At 48.9% G+C, this 18,887-nt stretch overlaps 1 protein-coding gene across 1 annotated transcript in view; it reads left to right on the plus strand.

Annotated features, from left to right (window-relative positions):
* The first annotated feature begins 2,676 nt into the window (after nt 1-2,676).
* The window catches only part of INTS2 (integrator complex subunit 2), a 31,915-nt gene continuing 15,704 nt past the window's right edge, over nt 2,677-18,887 (plus strand). The window contains exons 1-17 of the mRNA XM_077312716.1: nt 2,677-2,814; nt 4,068-4,373; nt 5,330-5,468; nt 6,446-6,548; nt 7,447-7,560; nt 9,315-9,445; nt 10,697-10,870; nt 12,874-13,100; nt 13,196-13,321; nt 13,912-13,983; nt 14,077-14,191; nt 14,354-14,422; nt 15,650-15,784; nt 16,285-16,461; nt 17,002-17,110; nt 18,386-18,490; nt 18,675-18,839. Of these exons, the coding sequence (XP_077168831.1) occupies nt 4,081-4,373; nt 5,330-5,468; nt 6,446-6,548; nt 7,447-7,560; nt 9,315-9,445; nt 10,697-10,870; nt 12,874-13,100; nt 13,196-13,321; nt 13,912-13,983; nt 14,077-14,191; nt 14,354-14,422; nt 15,650-15,784; nt 16,285-16,461; nt 17,002-17,110; nt 18,386-18,490; nt 18,675-18,839 (2,254 nt within the window). The 5' untranslated portion in view covers nt 2,677-2,814; nt 4,068-4,080. The remainder of the gene's footprint in view (nt 2,815-4,067; nt 4,374-5,329; nt 5,469-6,445; nt 6,549-7,446; nt 7,561-9,314; nt 9,446-10,696; nt 10,871-12,873; nt 13,101-13,195; nt 13,322-13,911; nt 13,984-14,076; nt 14,192-14,353; nt 14,423-15,649; nt 15,785-16,284; nt 16,462-17,001; nt 17,111-18,385; nt 18,491-18,674; nt 18,840-18,887) is intronic.

The following is an 18,887-nucleotide window of genomic DNA, read 5'->3' on the forward strand; positions in this document are numbered from 1 at the left end:
CAAAATTGTGTTCTTATGACTGGACTTCTCAAGTTCATTGGTGTTTTTGGAAAAAAAGAAAACCACAGCGGGGTCACGTTAAGGGGTGGGGGAATTCTTTGAGTTTGTATTCAGCGGTGACAGATCATGGTCCAAGTCTCTCTTTTTATTTAACATTGTGATTAAAACGAAAAACAAAACAAACAAGGAACAAAAACACTATTGCTGCGGAATGCCATGAACACTGAGTTGTACAAATTGTGACCGAGGAAATGGGGTGGGGGGGAAAGGTTTATACTTTTTAAAAAAAATTCAAATGGAATAAATTATTCATGAAGCCTTCCTTTGTTCGTACCGCCTTTGTTTTTTGGTCATCTCGCTGACATGTTTTGAGGTGGCATCTGTGTGTGTGTGTAACCATTTCCACATGAGGAATCTGCCCCTGGTCTGCCTCGGGTTGCTTGCAGGTTTTAGAGCCCCCACCACATGACGTCACCTGCATCCTGAGGCTGTCCAGGGCCTGGCTCGAGTTTTGCCCAGATTTGCCTCGGGAAATCACAAGAACCATTTATGCACTGGAGGTTTCATGCCAGGCTGCAGGCTGGAGTTTTAGCCATGGCAAGTTGCCCCACCTCTTCCTGCACCCACACGGAGGAGTATTTGGGCCGGTGCACCTCATCAACCCCCGATTTGTACTTCTGCAAGAGAGCTGGGGCAGTGAAGTTCTCAGTGCATAAACGGTCAAGAAGTGGATCTGCCAGTTTTTATCTCGCGTTCCATTGGAGAGCAACTAGTGAGCAAACAGGGGTAAACCCATATGGAGGGGGAAAGACATGATAATCTCTGCAGTGTATCCTTACCTCACCTCCCCATTTTCTGCTCTGAGTCATTTTTTAAAAAATGGCACAGTCCGCAAAGCTACGTTGTCAAAGGTAAAATAAAATCTTCTGCAAAGTGTCCATTGTCTTTTCGGGATCAGGCAGGCAAAACACGGTCCCATTTCTGTTTCCTGGAGGTGGGGAATGAACTGGGAAGGGGGGCGGCAGGTGATCAAGCAGCCTTCTGATCTTCCAGGAGTCTGAGCACTTTTCTTTTAAGCCAACTGTTTACAAAAAATGACTTTTTGGGCTCCAGTTACTATGTCCAGCCTTCTAACAACTCAGGTAGGCAAACCACAGTCCTGTTTCTGTTTTCTGGAGGTGGGGAATGAACGGGGAAAGGGGATGGACAGGTTGAAGTAGGCTTCTTGCGATCATCCCGGAGTGCATGCTGCTTGTTTTAGAGCCTATTATTCACACACAAGCACTCTTGAGCTCGTTACCAAGTTCAACCTCTCACAAATCCACCCAGTCAGAAATGGCATGACTGCATGTGTGTGTATCCACCCAGTCAGAAGTTTGACTGACAAATTTACCCTTGATTTCAGCGCTATCTCAAAGCATGAATGAAATTTTCCCCTCATCACCAGCCAGTTTGGTGTAGTGGTTAGGAGTGCGGACTTCTAATCTGGCAAGCCAGGTTCGATTCTGCGCTTCCCCACATGCAGCCAGCTGGGTGACCTTGGGCTCGCCACAGCACTGATAGAGCTGTTCTGACTGAGCAGTGATATCAGGGCTCTCTCAGCCTCACCCACCTCACAGGGTGTCTGTTGTGGGGAGAGGAAAGGGAAGGGGACTGTAAGCCGCTTTGAGCCTCCTTCGGGTAGGGAAAAGCGGCATATAAGAACCAACTCGTCTTCTTCTTCTTCTTCTCTTAAGTTCAGGTTGCCCTAGTTTGAACAGCAAAAAAGAGCGCCTGTTTCCCCGCAGATTACTTCCAACAAGTGCTCCATGTGACAAATCTTGTTTGAAATATCTCATAATAAAAAAAATTACGCAAACGGATAAGAGAATACTCCCGACTACTGAAGCGGTGATAACTGCTACTAGCGAGGAATATTTCCAAGCCATTTCCATCAGTTTTTTTTTTAAGAGCCCCAGATGGACACAAAGAAGCCCAAAGACATCTGAGATCCCTTTCGCCAACCACAACTCATGCTCAACTCCAGCTGAGAAGTTTATGCCAGAAGCTGCACAGCCAGCTTCTGTTAGGCTCCTGGACGCCCCAGCCGTTGCCAGGGTCTCGCAGTTCAACTGCCCTTTGCTGTTTCCAGCACCGCAAAAGCCCACCCTGGCAAGAGAGAGAGAGATGCAGGGGGACACTATGTTGAGTTTGAGTTCAGGGGCACCTTGAAGTCCCAAGTTTTATTCTGGGTAGAAGCTCTTGTGCACGTGCACATTTCCTCAGGTGCATGTAGGTGGGGCGCCGTGTTGGCCTGAAAGAGAATCACAAAGTTTGTGACCAGGGGCACCTCGAGGACCAACCAAATTTTATTCTGGGTATAAGCTCCTGTGCGCATGCACACTTCCTCAGGTGCATGCAGGTGGGTGGCCATGTTGGCCTGAAGGGGCAGCACAAAGCTTGGGTTGAGGGGCACTTGGAGGACCAACCCAGTTTTACCCTGGGCAAAAGCCTTCGTGTGCAAGCACACCTCCTCGCCTGAAGAAGCACGTGTGCACACGAGAGCTCCCAGCTCGAATCAAACTTGGATGCTCTTTTGGTTCTCCCTCTCGAGGGCCGCCGCCGGCTCCCCACTCGCAGCGAAAGGCGTGCCTTGAAGCCACTTCCGCCCTCACAGACGCCCGGCCTTGTCGCCACTTCCTGGCCGGACCGGATGTTGCTGCGTCCCCGCCCTCTCGCTCCAGGAACGACCGGAAGTGACGTTTATCCTCCGCGACTTAGCGTGTGAGGGGTCTTCTCTGGGGCCGGAGGGGTGGGTGTGCCCCCCTCACACAGGTGGGTCGAGGGACTTTCCTCTGCCTTCCCCCGCAGCGGTGCCGGAGAGTGGGACTCGGGCGCCTGGGCCCCCTTCCCGCCCCCCACCCCCAAGCCATGGGCTGCCTTGCCCTGGGTCCGTGTTCTTTGGGGACTGACAGCGCCCCTCGAAGGCCGCCCCCTTTGTGAGGGACGGGAGAGCGACGCTTTGCACGACGTTCACCTGAGGGGGTGCGGGAGGCGACTGAATAGTGCAGGGGGCCTGGCTAGACTGGGAGACTTGGCCCTGGCCAAGCACACGGGCTTTAATAGCGAGACGGGGAAAACGTTACGTTTGGGTGATGATTATGTGGTTCCTAAATGTAAGATGGATGCCTGGCTTGATAGCAAGTAGTGCCTATGAGAGGGGCATCAAGACAAGTTTGGGTTTGGTGGGGGTTTATTTTGAAGGCTCAGCAAGAAGCTTACTCAGGGAGTAGGATCTGGGCCCCTCCCTATGCTAGCTAGGTCGTCGGCCACCCAGGTGGGGCCTCCTGGAGGCTCATTCTGTCGCTATCTAGAGATTTTTTAAAATGGGTTTTTATGATTGTTGGGGTTTTTAAAAAATTGCTGTTCCCAGCCATGAGCTGCTACGTGGAAGTGGCGGGATACAATTGTCAATATAAAATAAAAATATGCCGTGAACAGCTGCCTCAGGGTACAGGAAGAAGCTGCCGAGTTGTATGGGATGCTTCTTCGGCGAGGAAATGCCTGGTGTACCTTGTCAGCTTGCTTACTCCCTCTTGGGTTAGCAGGTTAAGTGACTGCCAGAAAGCGGTCTCACAAACTGTTTTGAAATGTCGTGGCCCTGACATAAAGGTCGCTCTTGTTGAAGACGATATCCACTGTGTGAAGCAGGATTTGGGCTGCTCTGGGTCATCTGCTGATGTCTTGTCTTAGGAGGGATTCTTCATAGGCATATTCTGGGACAAATAAGATTTTTGGGGGATCATAGATTATATGTGCCATGAACTTATTCAGTTGGAAATGAGAACAGTCTGCATATTTATATTATCTGTATATGCTTATTATCATAACTTGTTTGATGGTATTTGAATGAGTATTGCTTTTTCAGCCCTTTTTCAGCCCTCTGTGGGTAACTTTTGGCACAGGCTATTGCCTGCAAAAGGCAACCAGCAGCAAACCTGTTCATTTCTACAGTGCAGTGTGGCTAAGGATCTTTAACACAGCAACTGCCCTCTGAAGCTTCTAACTCCCTGAGCTCTGCCTTTCAGGACACCAGGAGACATGACCGACTGCTCCACCCTTCAGTTTGTTAGCCCCTATGCCTTTGAAGCCATGCAGAAGGTGGACGTTGTGCGCTTAGCAGCCCTGAGCGACCCTGAGCTCCGGCTGTTGCTGCCTTGCTTGGTGCGGATGGCCTTGTGTGCCCCAGCTGACCAGAGTCAGAGCTGGGCTCAGGATAAGAAGCTGATTCTCCGCCTGCTTTCTGGGGTGGAAGCGGTTAACTCCATTGTGGCCTTGCTGTCGGTGGACTTCCACGCCTTGGAGCAGGATGCCAATAAGGAGCAGCAACTCAGGTAACTAAGAGGGGGGAAAGGCTCGGGGGGAACCTTGCATCAGGTAGACAGGCAACCTGGAGATTCCACTTCATGGCCCCCATGCCCTCCCCCATTTTTGTCTTCAGGGTTCTATAAGTTTTCATGGACTTCCACAGACCAATTTTCCTTTTTTTCTTTCCCCCTGATTCTGAACATTTAATTATTGTTGAACTTTTAGCCGCTGACTGAGTGGGCCATTCAATGAGCAATTTAATCAGAATAGGGTTATAGAACCAAATGGAAATCTAAAAGCAGAACTGAAACAAGGCATAGAATCATAAAATTGGAAGGGATCTCCAAGGTCATCTAGTCTAACCCCTGTAGAATTCTGGAAACTCATAACTACCTGCCTACCCACAATGACCTCATTTCTATGCCCAGATGATGCCCCCAAACCCTCTTGCCCCCTGAATCCCTGGCCAGTCTCACCTGGAAGAAATTTGCCTCCCGATCCTGAAGCATTCACTGGCAGGGGCTCCTGGGAATTGGAGTCCATGGACATCTGGAGGGCCGCAGTTTGACTACCCCTGCCTTAGATCTTTGTAAAGACTAATTGCTAGGGTTTTGTAAAGACTAATTGCTGATGACAGGATGGCTCTGGGAGACAGAGGAACCCAGCAGGTTATCTGTAGGCTTCTCCTTGAGTGATGCACTGAAAGTTGCACTCGGGGGCAACAACAGGACTGTTTGTTCTCCTGAGAATGTAGTGAGCCCCCCGTTTCCAAGTCAGTTCACTTTCATGAGCCATTGTGACATGGGACGGTCGGGAAAGATATTGATTTATACATGCCTCACAAATCAGTTTTAGCAAGCAGTATCATGAGCTCTATTTCCCTTCATTGATAAACTGCTTCTGCTGACTTGCCAAGTCTGCTCAGTCGAGAAGCCGGCAGGGATGTGACAATGAGCCTCTGTGGGTTTGTCTCTCTTGCCAGGCATAAGCTCGGCGGAGGCAGCGGCGAGAGCATCTTGGTGTCTCAGCTGCAGCACGGCCTGACTCTGGAGTTTGAACACAGCGATTCCCCCCGTCGGCTCCGCCTCGTGCTGAGCGAGTTGCTGGCAATTATGAACAAGGTGTGTGTCTCCTTTTCTTTTTCAAGATGTAGAAGGGGTGGGATGGGGGCGTTTGGTGCTGATCAGAGAAGAATAATGTGATATTCTGATTTTATCTGTTTGGTTGTCGACACTCAACATTTATAATTTTCATCCCTCTATAGCAGTGGTCCCCAACCTGCAGCCCGCGGCCTGGTGGCGGGCCGCAAAGGCCATGGCGCTGGGCAGCGGCTCCCTCTCCCCACCCCCACCTGCAGTAAAAAACTTCCCAGGCTGCAGGCTTGCAGCCCGGGAATCTTCTTACTGCGGGAGGGTGGGGAGAGGGAATCAGGGCTGCGCCCGCGCATGCACAGCCCAACCGCGCATGCGCGATGCACGGGCGGGGCAGTTACCCTGCTGGTCCCCAGCCTCGGAAAGGTTGGGGACCACTGCTCTATAGAATGGGTTTGCCGCTCAGAGCTCCCCAGAACTCTCTGTCTTCCCTGATTTCTTAGCTGTAACGCCGTCACATACCAAATTATTCACTTTTGCTACTGCAGTGTGGTGACTAGCCACCGGCCTAGATGACTATGGGGGATGGGGGGAGGATTATACTTGTTCATAGAGGAGGATGCGGGGTCCGCTAGCGGTGATTAGTCAGTAGCAAAATGGAGCCTCTGGGTTCAGAGATGGTCTGCCTCTAAATACCAAATGTTGGGGAGAGCTTTTAGACTACCTTTGCGGGCTTCAAAGTGGTTTGATATAAGTTACCAAACCAGGTGGACTCTTGGTCTGGTCCAGCATGACAGTTCTTACCCAATATTGCGGGATCTGGCTTTTCTGGGTTAGTAGTGGCAGTTGGTTTCACACAACAAGCAAAGCCCAGCAAGCTTGGAAGGGTTGTTTTTGAATGAAAAGGAGTTTCTTGTTCCAGGGGGCAACCCTTCCTCCCTCCGTCTCCTGCTTGGGGAGTCTCTTCTCATATTTACATGGATTGTATTTTGCTGTGGCGGTTGCAGGTGGCAGATTCCAATGGGGAGTTCTTCTTCAAATCGTCCGAGCTGTTTGAGAGCCCTGTTTATCTGGAAGAAGCAGCAGATGTGCTCTGCATCTTACAAGCAGGTGTGCTTTTCTTCCAAACACAACTTTTAAAATTATTTGATTTTGCTTAGCTGCAACCTTGAATCTAGATTGCTGAAGGAACCTTATACTGCATCAGACCTTCAGTGCATCAAGGGAAGTCTGGTGTCCTCTGACTGGCCGTGGATCTCTAGTATCGCAGGCACAGCTTTTTCAAGTCACCTCCTGCCTAGTCCTTTTAACTGGAGATGCCGGGGATTGAACCTGGGACCTTCTGCATGCCAAGCAGATGCTTTCCTACTGAGCCATGGCCCTTCCTCATGGTTCTCCAGAGTGTCAGGCCAAGATCTTTCATATCACTTCTTGCCAGGTCCTTTTAACTGGAGATGCCGGGGATTGAACCTGGGGGTCTTGCATGCAAAGCAGAGGCTCTCCCACTGAGCCGGAGCCTCTCCCCTGTTGCTGTGTTGAATAGTCCACTGGCTTGCACTTGTGTGGTAATGTCAGTGGCACCATGAAGAAATTCATAGGCTAGATTAGGGGGTCTCTGCATCTTTGGGGGGCGCCTTTCCAGAAATGCACGGAAGCATAGCTTTGTAAATTAGCCAAGAGCAAAAGAAATGGATACTTCATCCCTGCTCCAGAAGCAGAAGCGGAAACATATTTCTCATTTCAGTGATGTTCTAGTTGGGCGGATTCTTGGTTGGGGACTTGTACTTCTTTGATCAATGAGAAAAGAAGTACCCCCTTTTGTTCCATCCTGAATCTATTGCCGGTGAACTTCATTGGGTGCCCTTGAGGTTCTAGCATTCTGGGAGGGGGAGGAAAACTTGTCCGCATCCACTCATCATTAGAATTGGGCTAGAAAAGAAAGGCAAGAGTTCGCCTCCGGAGCTTGATTGACTTGTTGAACTGTGGTCTTAAATCTTCCTCCATTCAGAGCTGCCTTCGCTGTTGCCGATTGTGGACGTGGCTGAGGCTTTGCTGCACATTAAAAACGGCGCCTGGTTCCTGTGTCTCTTGGTGGCCAATGTTCCCGACAGCTTTAATGAAGGTACCCTGGATCCAGAAAATGGGCAGCATTCCTCAATGTTGGCAGGAGGTGCCCTGAATGCAGGCATCTACTGTGTTCTAGCTGGCAGTGGAGCTAATAGCCTCCTCCTGGGAAGGGGGTGTGACCAGCCATCAGTGGCTGAGAGCCAGTTTGGTGTAGTGGTTAGGAGTGAGGACTTCTAATCTGGTGAGCCAGGTTCGATTCTGCGCTCCCCCACATGCAGCCAGCTGGGTGACTTTGGGCTCGCCATGGCACTGATAAAAATCTGTTCTGACTGAGCAGTAATATCAGGGCTCTCTCAGCCTCACCCACCCCACAGGGTGTCTGCTGTGGGGAGAGGAATGGGAAGGCGACTGTAAGCCGCTTTGAGCCTCCTTTGGGTAGGGAAAAGGGGCATATAAGAACCAACTCTTCTTCTTCATCATCATCATCATCTCCCCTCCACCACCTTAATTTATCTAGGTTCAGAAATCAACAAGATTTTGGGGGTACATCCTTTTGAGAGTCAAAGCTCCCATTGATAGATATCTTTCAAGAGTAAAACAAGAAGAATTGTTTTTTGTACACCGCTTTTCACTGCCCAAAGGAGTTTCAAACAGCTGACAACCGCCTTCCCTTTCCTCTCCCCACAACAGACACCCTGTGAGGTAGGTGGGGCTGAGAGAGTTCTGACAGAACTGCTTTGTGAGAACAGCTCTAACAGGACTATGACTGGCCCATGGTCTCCCAGCTGGCTGCATGTGGAGGAGCGGGAAATCAAACCCGGTTTGCCAGATTAGAATCTGCCACGCTAAGGGAACTTTGAGTCTTGAAAACTTATATCTCAAAAGTCCTGTTGGTTTCTAAGGTGCAACTGGCCCTGAATCTAGCACTCCTCCCGCAGACCAACACAACTGCCCTCTGAAATTATTATATCTGTGAATCATAGTTCCATTCTGGCTAATGTTTAGTGCCCCATATCCACCCATGCAATGACTGGAAGGCATGTGGAAATTTTCAATGTTCCTCTTTGTTCCTGCTATTCCATCCTCTTTCTATTTATAATGTGAATTCCAGTGCCTGCCAGGAACACTGGTTTGGCAGTTGTCGTGGTTTTGTTAATTTTTATTTTGGGGGGTTTGAGGTTTTTATTTTGGGGGTTTTAAATTGGGGTTTTCCTGTCAGATTATTGTAATTTCTCTGTGTTTGTAAGCCACCACAAGCGTACCTGGCCAAGAGCAGTGGCCAGTAAATCACAACATAAATCAGGGGTAGTCAAACTGTGGCCCTCCAGATGTCCATGGACTACAATTCCCAGGAGCCCCTGCCAGCGTTCGCTGGCAGGGGCTCCTGGGAATTGTAGTCCATGGACATCTGGAGGGCCGCAGTTTGATTACCCCTGACATAAATGAATGTATGCATCAACATCTGGCAATCCCCGAGGTGGTAGGGGCGAGTTACGGAGTGCCTTGCTAATCTTGGGTCTTGCTTTTATGTCAGTGTTATGGGATACGGGGTAGGGGTTTTTAGAGAGTTTGCATGGACTGTAACCTGCCTTGAGTCCATGGAGAGTGGTGGGTTAAACATACAATAAATGGAAGGATGGATGATAGATGATAGAAAGCAAGCAAGCATTACCTCCGTGGGTGGTACTGGACCTTTAATTATTCTGTGTCCCAGTTAATTAACTAAAATTGAGAGGATTCTTTCCCTGGGATCAACATTTATGCCACGTCAAGCATTCAGAGTGAAAACTGCTCCTTTGGCCGTTCCAGTTTGCAGGGGCTTGATCAAGAATGGCGAGCGGCAGGACGAGGAAAGCTTCGGAGGCCGCCGGAGAACAGAAGCTCTCCGCCACCTTTGCAAGATGAACCCTTCCCAGGCACTGAGGGTCCGCGGCATGGTGGTAAGTTGTGTAGGCCCACTGCAGTTCTAGAAAATACCTGCGGGCTAGCTTAAAACATTCTGCAATTCAAACCCCACCCAAATCCCATCCCGCTTACTTAGCCCCCCACCCTGCCCCAACCATCTTCCATCTGGCCTACAGAATGGCTATTGCCTGGGAATGTATGTCCAGCCAAGAAGGGTGCAGGAGCTAGAGAGGAGATGCTGGAGGCCCACATGATGTCAAGCTGCCTGACCTCAGCCATAGGCCTGGTGGGAAAATGCCGTCTTCCAGCCCTTGCAGAATTGCGGTGGTTTTGCCAGGGCCCTAATCTTGGACAGGAACTTGTTCCACCAGGTGGACCTTTTTTGGGCCAGGGCTACCAACAAATTGGCATTTGATGAATGCTTTGCTCTCCAAGGAGGCACATGGAGAGAGATGGTCCCTCAAATACCCAGGACACAGACCGGGTAGGGCCTTAAAGGTCAACGCCAAAACCTTGAACCTGATGTTCTATTTTAACCTCAAGTTATATTTTAAACATTATTTATTGTATCTCTCTATTGCTTTTATCGGTGTGTTTTAAATGCTGTCCCGAAGTTCCGTTTGGGGGAGAAGAATATAAATTTGATAGATGATAGGTAGAAATCCTAGCTTTGCAGGGACCTGAATCCCTCTCTTTGCCCTGAACTGGTGTAGGTGGATGCGCAAGAACTCTCTGGAGTGTTCCAAGGCTGTGATTTGGTTTGGGAGGACCCCAAGTAAATCCCTGAGTCATTGAAGTTTCCTTTTTGGAAAAAAACGTTGCTTTTTTCCCCTCTGAAAATCTTTCAATAGGTTCAGAACCGTGGTTGTAATGCAGAGTAAAGCAGACAGCAAAGCAAGTGAAATAGAACTTGGTTTTTTTGTGAGCTCATCTCTATGGGAGCAGTTATGAGATTAATGGGTTAGAAGCGCTTGATAAGAACTCAGTGGATCTGTGCTCCCAGAAGAGTCATCGAGATGTTCCAGGCATCAAAAATCTCCGGTTTTGCCAGACCTCTGTCTTCTTTTGTCCTGGGTGTCGATTTATCCGTAATTAAAACTGCTCAAGTGCTTATGGTGGGCATCAACAGACCCCTCCAGTCCAGCACTGTCATTCCTTCTGCTGCCAACAAGGGACGTCTAACGTTCTTCTACCATAAATGGTCTCGTTCCTTGAGAAACACGCTCAGGACTTCTGAGGCAGGTGTTTCCCTCCCAGGCGGCATCTGAGTGCTTTCTCTCTCCTAGGTGGAAGAGTGCCACCTGCCAGGCCTTGGGGTGGCCTTGACTTTGGATCACACAAAGAACGAGGCTTCGGAGGACGGGGTGAGCGACCTGGTGTGCTTTGTAAGCGGCTTACTGCTCGGGACCAACGCAAAAGTCCGAACTTGGTTTGGAACCTTTATCCGGAATGGGCAACAGGTGAGAGCTTCTAACCAGTGGATTTGGGTGTAGGTGAACAAACAACAGCAAAAGACATACAATTGTGGGAGAGTGGCGTAAGCCGTGGCTGTCACTTGGACATAATGCTGTTTCAGCCAGTTATTTTAATTAGATATATTTACTGAAACTACTTTATTTGGCCTTTTCCGTAAGGCAGGTTACAACCCACAGCAAAGCTTAAGCTATTTTCAGCTTTATTGGCAATGACACTTGTGGCTCTCCAGATGCCCATGCACTACAATTTCCATGAGCCCCTGCCAGCATGTGCTGAAAAAGCTTAAGCTATTTTCAGCTTTCTTGGCAATGACACATTTGAGTCCAGATGCCCATGGACTACAGTTCCCATGAGCCCCTGCAAGCACAAGCCATAATTTGGCCTCCCCTGGTGTATTGCAAAAAACTGGGACACTGTGGAAGCTTAGAAGTAGTAGGGACCTTAGGATTACGGAGAAGATCTCTGTAATGGTCAACCCTCCAATTTCAGATTCTGAGTTCTCTTACTTTTTGTACAAGTGAATGCCTCTTAGTTCCTATTTGGAGGGAATTAAAAGTCTTAAAGGTGGGAGAATTGCATCCAAATATAGGGTTGTTAAAGCTACATTTCCCGCAACAGTGTGTTGTATTTGAGCTTGGGAATATATATATCTCCTGATCGTTCCTGGCCCTAGAGAAGCACGCCTGGCTTCGACCAGGGCCAGGGCCTTTTCGGTCCTGGCCCCTACCTGGTGGAATGAGCAACCGGGTGAGCTGCGGGCCCTGTGGGATTTACTAGCTTTCCGCAGGGCCTGCAAGACGGAGCTCTTCCACCAGGTTTTTGGTTGAGGCTGGGGTCAGCGAATGAGTGCCAGCATTCTCCACCTCCCCCCGGACCTAGTAAGTTAGATCTCCTCCCCACCCTCCCTGCCGCTCTGATAGCAGGGGTGGGAATAATGAGAGCTTCCGCCATGTTGGGATTGTTTTTAAAATGGGTATTTTAATGGGGATAAGACCATTGTGACCCGTCACGAGCCTACGGGGAGTGGCAGGAAATAAATCTATTTAATAATAATAATAATAATAATAATAATAATAATAATAATAATAATAATAATAATATATAAAGGCAGTTTGTCCCAGTTGGGATCTCTAGCTGATTTCATCATCTGTTCTTTGCTGATTTTTTTACCGATAACGCAGATATTTTAGATATATTTGCACATTTCCAAAGCTCCATGAAGGTGCCCTTGGGAGATGTCGAAGGGATTGAGAAATTAATTTGTTTTTAAATCCCTCCTTTGTTATTAGATGGAAATCCCATCTTAAACCTCCATTTCCATCCTCTGTTCACAGCACTCGACTAGGACAATAAAACAATGAGCATTGAGTGCCGATCCTTGAAAAATGGCCTGGAGCTGATCTGCTGAGCCTTATTTAATTAATTTACTAATTTAAGGTTGCAGCCCTAAAAACACCCTCTTCCCTGAGCCTTCACAGAATCAGCCTCTCCGTCAGATGGCTGTTTAAAAATCTCTAAAGATGGAGAGCCCACCACCTCCCAAGGAAGCCTGTTCCACTGAGAAACCGCTCTACCTGTCAGGAACTTCTTCCGGATGTTTAGATGGAATTTCTTTTGAATTAATTTCATCCCATTCGTTCTGGTCTGTCCCCCCGGGACAGTCATTTTATACGACCGTTAAAGGCAGGCAGTAAATTAAAAACTATGTTTTTATGGTACATTTATATAAAGATAAAATAAATGCAGAAATGGAAACCAACAGCAATCTTGAGTGGGTTTGGCTTTCCTTGTTTCCCCCTTCTCCAAGAAGTCCCTTTGCACCCCTGAGGAGGCTCTGCACGGGGGCTGCAGTGTATGTGCGTGTTGTGAGGGTGGGGGGGAGTCAGGTGGGATTGCCTCTGGTCCTTGTGCGAGCTGAAAGCTGGTAAGGTTCTCTGCCTGTTACCTTCTCTAGCTCTTTCCCCCCCTCCTCCCCTCTTCCCTGCAGAGGAAAAAGGAGACCATCGGCTCTGTGCTGTGGCAAATGAGACGGCAGCTGCTCCTGGAGCTCATGGGGATCCTCCCCACGGTTCGCAGCACGCGCATTGCGGAAGAGGCGGACGCCGACACAGAGCCCAACGTGTCGGTTTACTCGGGCCTGAAGGAGGAGAACGTGGTGAAAGCCAGCGCCCTCCTGCGTCTCTACTGCGCGCTCATGGGCATTGCCGGTTTGAAGTGAGCACAACTTTTTAAAGCCACGTCCTCTGCCGCTGTGCCCTGTGTCATCTCCGGAAAAGTCTGACTGCCTCTTTTTGTCCCTTGGGGTTCAGGCCCACCGACGAGGAGGCGGAGCAGCTGCTTCAGCTCATGACGAGCCGACCTCCCGCCACTCCCGCCGGCGTCCACTTCGTCTCCCTCTCCTTCTGCATGCTGCTGGCCTTCTCCACCCTCGTCAGGTACCTTTTAAGCACAGAAAGGGGCCCTCCTTCAAAGGCCCTTCTTCAGCCAGGGTGCTCTCTTAGGCACAGGCCATGGGACTCTTTGTCCTTGTGAGCTTTTTTGTTTCCAGGGCTGTGGCCTTGTGAAACTGAATCGCTTCTATAGAGGTCACTGTTCTTGAGCCTTTTCCCAGTGGGGAAGCGGGGTGGGGTGGCTGTTCATTCGTGTTATTGCAGACTTCTTGTACCCTGTATATTGCCATGCATAGAGGGATTCAGTGCTTGGAAGGCCTCTCTGAGCTGGTTGGTTGAGTTGCCCTGAAGGGTGCCTTTGGCTGAGGTGCTTAGATCCTGCAGGTGGGACTGCATAACCTAAGGGATGAGGGAGGCATTGGCTTAAGAAGGCAGGGGAAGCCCACCATGCTCGCACAGAAAGTATAGTGAATGGGCCTGTTTTTGAGACTCCTAGCACCTTATGGGGGATTCAGGAGAGCCACTTCTATAAAAAAGGGGGTACTTTTGATTTCCCCACCCCCTGCTAGCTTTAATAACATAACTGTGGGTGCTGGCTACAGACTTACCTTTTCTAACCCTGGGGTATCTTCCAGCACTCCAGAACAAGAGCAGCTGATGGTGATGTGGCTCAGCTGGATGATCAAAGAAGAAGCTTATTTTGAGAGGTGAGAAGGAGCCACTGGGCTTTTTCCTGTGGAGGGACCGAGTAGACCGAGGTCCTGCTCTCACACCCCTTCCTCCTGGCTTTGTTTCAACAGCACTTCTGGGGTGCTGGCTTCTTTTGGGGAGATGCTCTTATTGGTGGCCATGTATTTCCATAGCAACCAGCTCAGCGCTATCATCGACTTGGTGTGTTCCACCCTGGGAATGAAGGTAAGCCTCTTTTGGGAGCCGGATGGCTTTTCCATCTGCCGGTTGCTCCGAACCGCTTCGCTTCCTGCTTAGATGTACACGTTGCCTTTCCGTAGGGTTACCTAGGATTGCCATTGCCCAGTACAACGGATAACACTGTGTGTCTTCGCACATCTGTTTCAGATTGTGATAAAGCCAAGCTCGCTGAGCCGCATGAAGACCATCTTCACGCAGGAGATTTTCACCGAACAGGTAACTTGTCAGGAGATGGTTTCCCCACCATTGTGGCCTCCTGGTTTTGGGTGGACATTCTGCCCACCGGCTTGCTAGTTGCCTTTGCAGCCTGCCCTGCCCTTCTCTCCACATCCCCTTGGTCCTTTTCCTGCCTGGACATTTGGCTGTCTTTCCTGCTTCACCCGCTCTGATGCCAAAAAACCTAAGCTAAGACTCTACTGTGTCTTGTTCTTGATCAGGCTATGATAGAAATGAGTTTGCAATGTGGGGTGGAAAGGTTATGATGAAAACGCCCAGTCGCTGGGAGGACGGTCAGCTTCTGTGAGCAGGAGACACAACAATGGCCTCCAGGCGGTGTGTGATGCAGAGCTGCAAGAACTTAACAGTCAAACCAGAAATAGCAGCTCTCCAATGGGCTTGGGGATTGCACCTGTCTGTCTGTCTGTCTGCCTCATATTTATAACCCGCCCTTATCGGCCCAGCCGTCTCTGCATGCTTTTACCATCTAATTGTCCTGCAACAACGTAGAGCTTTTACATTAGCTGGAACCAATGCTCTACCTTCTGCTGTGTTATTGGGGAGATTTAGGAAAAAATCCCATTTCCAGATTGGCTTTGTCCGTGTGGGTAATGCTGCATAGAATCAGTGGCGCAGTGTTTTTTTCATTGTCCATTTTATTTCGCTATCTGAGCTAAATTCCTAAACCACCTGCTTTGTCAAAGAGAACAGCAGTCTGATGAATTTAAGGCACTGTTTTTTCTGACTCCCCAGAAATCCTGTCTTCTGGGTCATTTGCGATGTTTTCACAACTCGCAATGAGGTGTCGTGAGCGTGAATGTACCCCATCTCATTCTAAAGTATATTAGAACAAAAAGAGAGTCCAATAGCACCTTTGAGACGAACAAAGATTTATTCAAGGTGTGAGCTTTTGAGTGCATGCACTCTTCCTCAGACAGTGCTTGCACTCGAAAGCTCACACCTTGAATAAATCTTTGTTGGTCTTAAAAGTTGCTATTGGACTCTCTTTTTGTTGTGCTACTTGAGACCAACACGGCGACCCACTTGAATCTAAAATATATTAGCTCTTGTTTGCTTTGTTCCTATTGCAGTAGGATAATTTGCACATTGTTCCCTGCTATTGTACCTTTTATACACTTGCCAATAAAGGATTTTGTTGTTGTTGTGGGTTTTAAAAAAAAATGGTTGACTTGGAAAGAACCTGAGTAAGGGGCTGATCTTTCCTAGGTTGTCACTGCTCACGCCGTCCGTGTGGCCGTCACCGGCAACCTGAGTGCCAACATCACCGGATTCCTGCCCATCCACTGCATTTTCCAGCTTCTCAGGAGCCGATCTTTCACCAAGCACAAAGTCTCTATCAAGGTGGGCTGCTGCGAAACATTTGGATCGGAGGCGGGCCCCCATCAGCTCAGCGGAAGAGCCCCTGCTTTTGTTGTGGAAGGTCTTAGGGTGGCTCCCTGGTACTTCCAGTTAATTCTGTCTCAGAGGCAAGCCTGAAGAAAGATTGAGGCCTCAAATCTTGAAGATTTGCTGGAGATTAGAGTAGGCAGGCAAACAAAGTATTGGGGAAGGAGGAGAGGTTGAGAGGAGAAGACCAGGGTAAATGAGGCACCAAAGGGAGGACAAGAAGCAGTTGACTGGATTTACTCTTTCAGTCCTAAATGGATTGGGTGCATTCAGTTTGGAATGATTTTATTCCGAGTAAACACATTTAGGATTGCACTCCAACCCCTGTCCTGCAATCCCAGGAGCACTTTCTGGGATTAAGCCCTACTGAGTAAAAGGAGATATCCTTTTAAGTAGAGCAGTGTTTAGGATTGCTCACGTATTTTTAAAAAGTTTATCCTTTTATTTTTCTGAAGGACTGGATTTACAGGCAGCTGTGTGAAACCACCACCCCACTCCATCCCCAGCTGCTGCCTCTCATCGATGTCTACATCAACTCTGTTCTCACGCCGGCTTCGAAATCCAACCCGGAAGCCACCAACCAACCAATCACAGAGGAGGAAATCTTAAACGTTTTTCAAGGACTCACCGGGGTCTGTGTAGATATATGATTTCTATGTAGGGTTCTTTGAATCTAAATCCATACCAGGTTCAGATGCGCATATAAGGGCGAAGAGAGCTATTGTCTTTGTGGGGATATAAAAAACAATTCTCCCCTCTTCCTCTGTGTGCTTTACTCTGAGCTTTACTCTGCTCTGGTTCAGCCTTGAGTGAAAGAATACTTTCTTTTGTCCATCCTGCAATTACTCCTGATGCAGAATATAAGGTGGGGGGGGGGGATCTCTCTATCTCTGCTTTTTCCCCTCAGCAATGTATTCTATGCCTGCATTTTCCTGCCCTGACATGGATGAGTGCTTAACTTTTTTGTGAAACAGGGCAGGTGGGGAAACTTAACACAGGCCATTTTCAGCAGCAAGGTCTAATTCTGCTTCTCGCACACAAACCAAAAGGAGGCAGGGGGCAGGGGGACTTCTGGAAGCGCTCCGCCTCCTAGAGCAGCCCGGGGAGTCTGCATCCACTCTGCCCGGCCTCACATGCCGTGCTAGCCCATTCGTCTTTGTGATTCCTTGCAGGGAGAAAACGCTTGCCTGAGTCAGCATTACGGCATCACAGCTCAGCTTCTGGTCCTGTACTACATTCTGTCGTATGAAGAGGCCATCCTGGCAAGCTCCAAGACACTGGGTGGGTGTGCCCTCGGGAGGAAGCCAGAGCCACATGCCTGCTTTTTGCCCAGATTGGGCTCTGGCAGTAGCCTGGGACAAGCCCATCATCTGTAAATGGGCTGCATTCTAGTAATCGCCCTGCTGGTTTGTGTGTCATTTATAGCAGTGGTAGTCAACCTGTGGTCCTTCAGATGTTCATGGACTACAATGCCCATGAGCCCCTGCCAGTATTCGCTGGCAGGGGCTCATGGGCATTGTAGTCCATGAACATCTGGAGGACCACAGATTGACCACCCCTGATTTATAGTATGAGATTATTGCATTCTCACTTGCCCATTGTATACAGATCCTAGGGCCACATTTCTTGCTGGCCTACTAGATGGGCTAAATGATGAATCCAGCCAGGAAAAACTTGTGCTCCTAACTCATTTGCTTCTAACAAAATGTCATTATTTGCCCTTGTGGCAGAGAAAATGAGGGCCAAAGTCATCCTGCAGAGAGCAAATACCTAGAATAGCTATAGGATAGGTGGACGTATGTTATCTGGAAATGTTAAGTCTTTATTATCTGAGATTGCACATTCTCTTATTTACTTTTTTATTACTGATTTGAAATGTTTTAAATCTTTTTATATTGTAATGGCCTATGGCTACATGCAATAAAATCTGACTTGACCAGACTAGTATAAGATTTGCTAACTGGCAGTGACAAGGAATTGGATTTGCCAATTTAAAAATATCAAAGTTTTTACCCAGAGGGGTAATGGTTTAAAAAAAAATACACAGGGGGATTGAGATCTCCTGAGAAGTAGGATAGAGCAGGGTGTCATTTATCTGAATCTAAATGAAGCCTAGGCCCATAATATAGCTACATCTGTGCAGATTTGATCCCTCCGACCCTGTCCATCTTTGCCTGTCTCCTCTCCACGCCCACCCCGGTTTGATTTGGATGTGAACTTTCTGAGTTTATAGAACAAATGAGTCCAGGGGCACCTTTAAGACCAAAGAAGTTTAACTCTGGGGATAAGCTTACGTGTGCAGGCACACTTCTACAGGTACCTTATAAAACTTATACCCGGAATTAAAGTTTATCAGTCTTAAGATTTGTTCTGTGGCTTCAGACTAACACGGCTACCCACCTGAATCTTTCTGGGATTATGAAACTGGCAAGGTGGCTAGAGAGAGACAGAGGCACTCTCTGAGATGCAAGGCCAAAAGTATTTTAAAGCAATGCAAGAGAGGGAGTGGTGCTGAATTGGCTGGCAGGTAACTGATGGCCATTGTCTCTTGTGCAGCTGCCATGCAGAGGAAGCCCAAGTCTTACTCCTCCGCGTTAATGGACCAGATCCCAATCAAGTACCTCATCCGGCAGGCTCAAGGACTGCAACAGGAACTGGGAGGTAGCATCAGCTGGGAGCTGCATCTCTGTGAAGGAAACCCAAAAGCAGAACTGCACTTGGGGATGGCTGACGTCGTTGAGTGGGAAGGGGCCAAAGGGGTGAAAAGGGGTGGGCAAACATTTCTGTAAAGATGGGTGGGGCTTTGTTGCCGTTGGTGACACCTGCCTCTGCTCTCTCTTTGGAGGCTTGCATTCGGCCTTGTTGCGTCTCCTGGCAACCAACTATCCCCACCTCTGCATCGTGGACGACTGGATCTGCGAGGAGCACATCACCGGCACGGACGCCTTGCTGCGCAGGATGCTCCTGACCAACACGGCCAAAAACCGCTCTCCCAAGCAGCTCCAAGAAGGTTCGGCTCCCCCTCCCCACCCCAGCCCACATCCATGCATAAGAGCAC

The sequence above is a fragment of the Paroedura picta genome, chromosome 15, assembly GCF_049243985.1.
Source record: "Paroedura picta isolate Pp20150507F chromosome 15, Ppicta_v3.0, whole genome shotgun sequence".
Lineage (NCBI taxonomy): Eukaryota > Metazoa > Chordata > Lepidosauria > Squamata > Gekkonidae > Paroedura > Paroedura picta.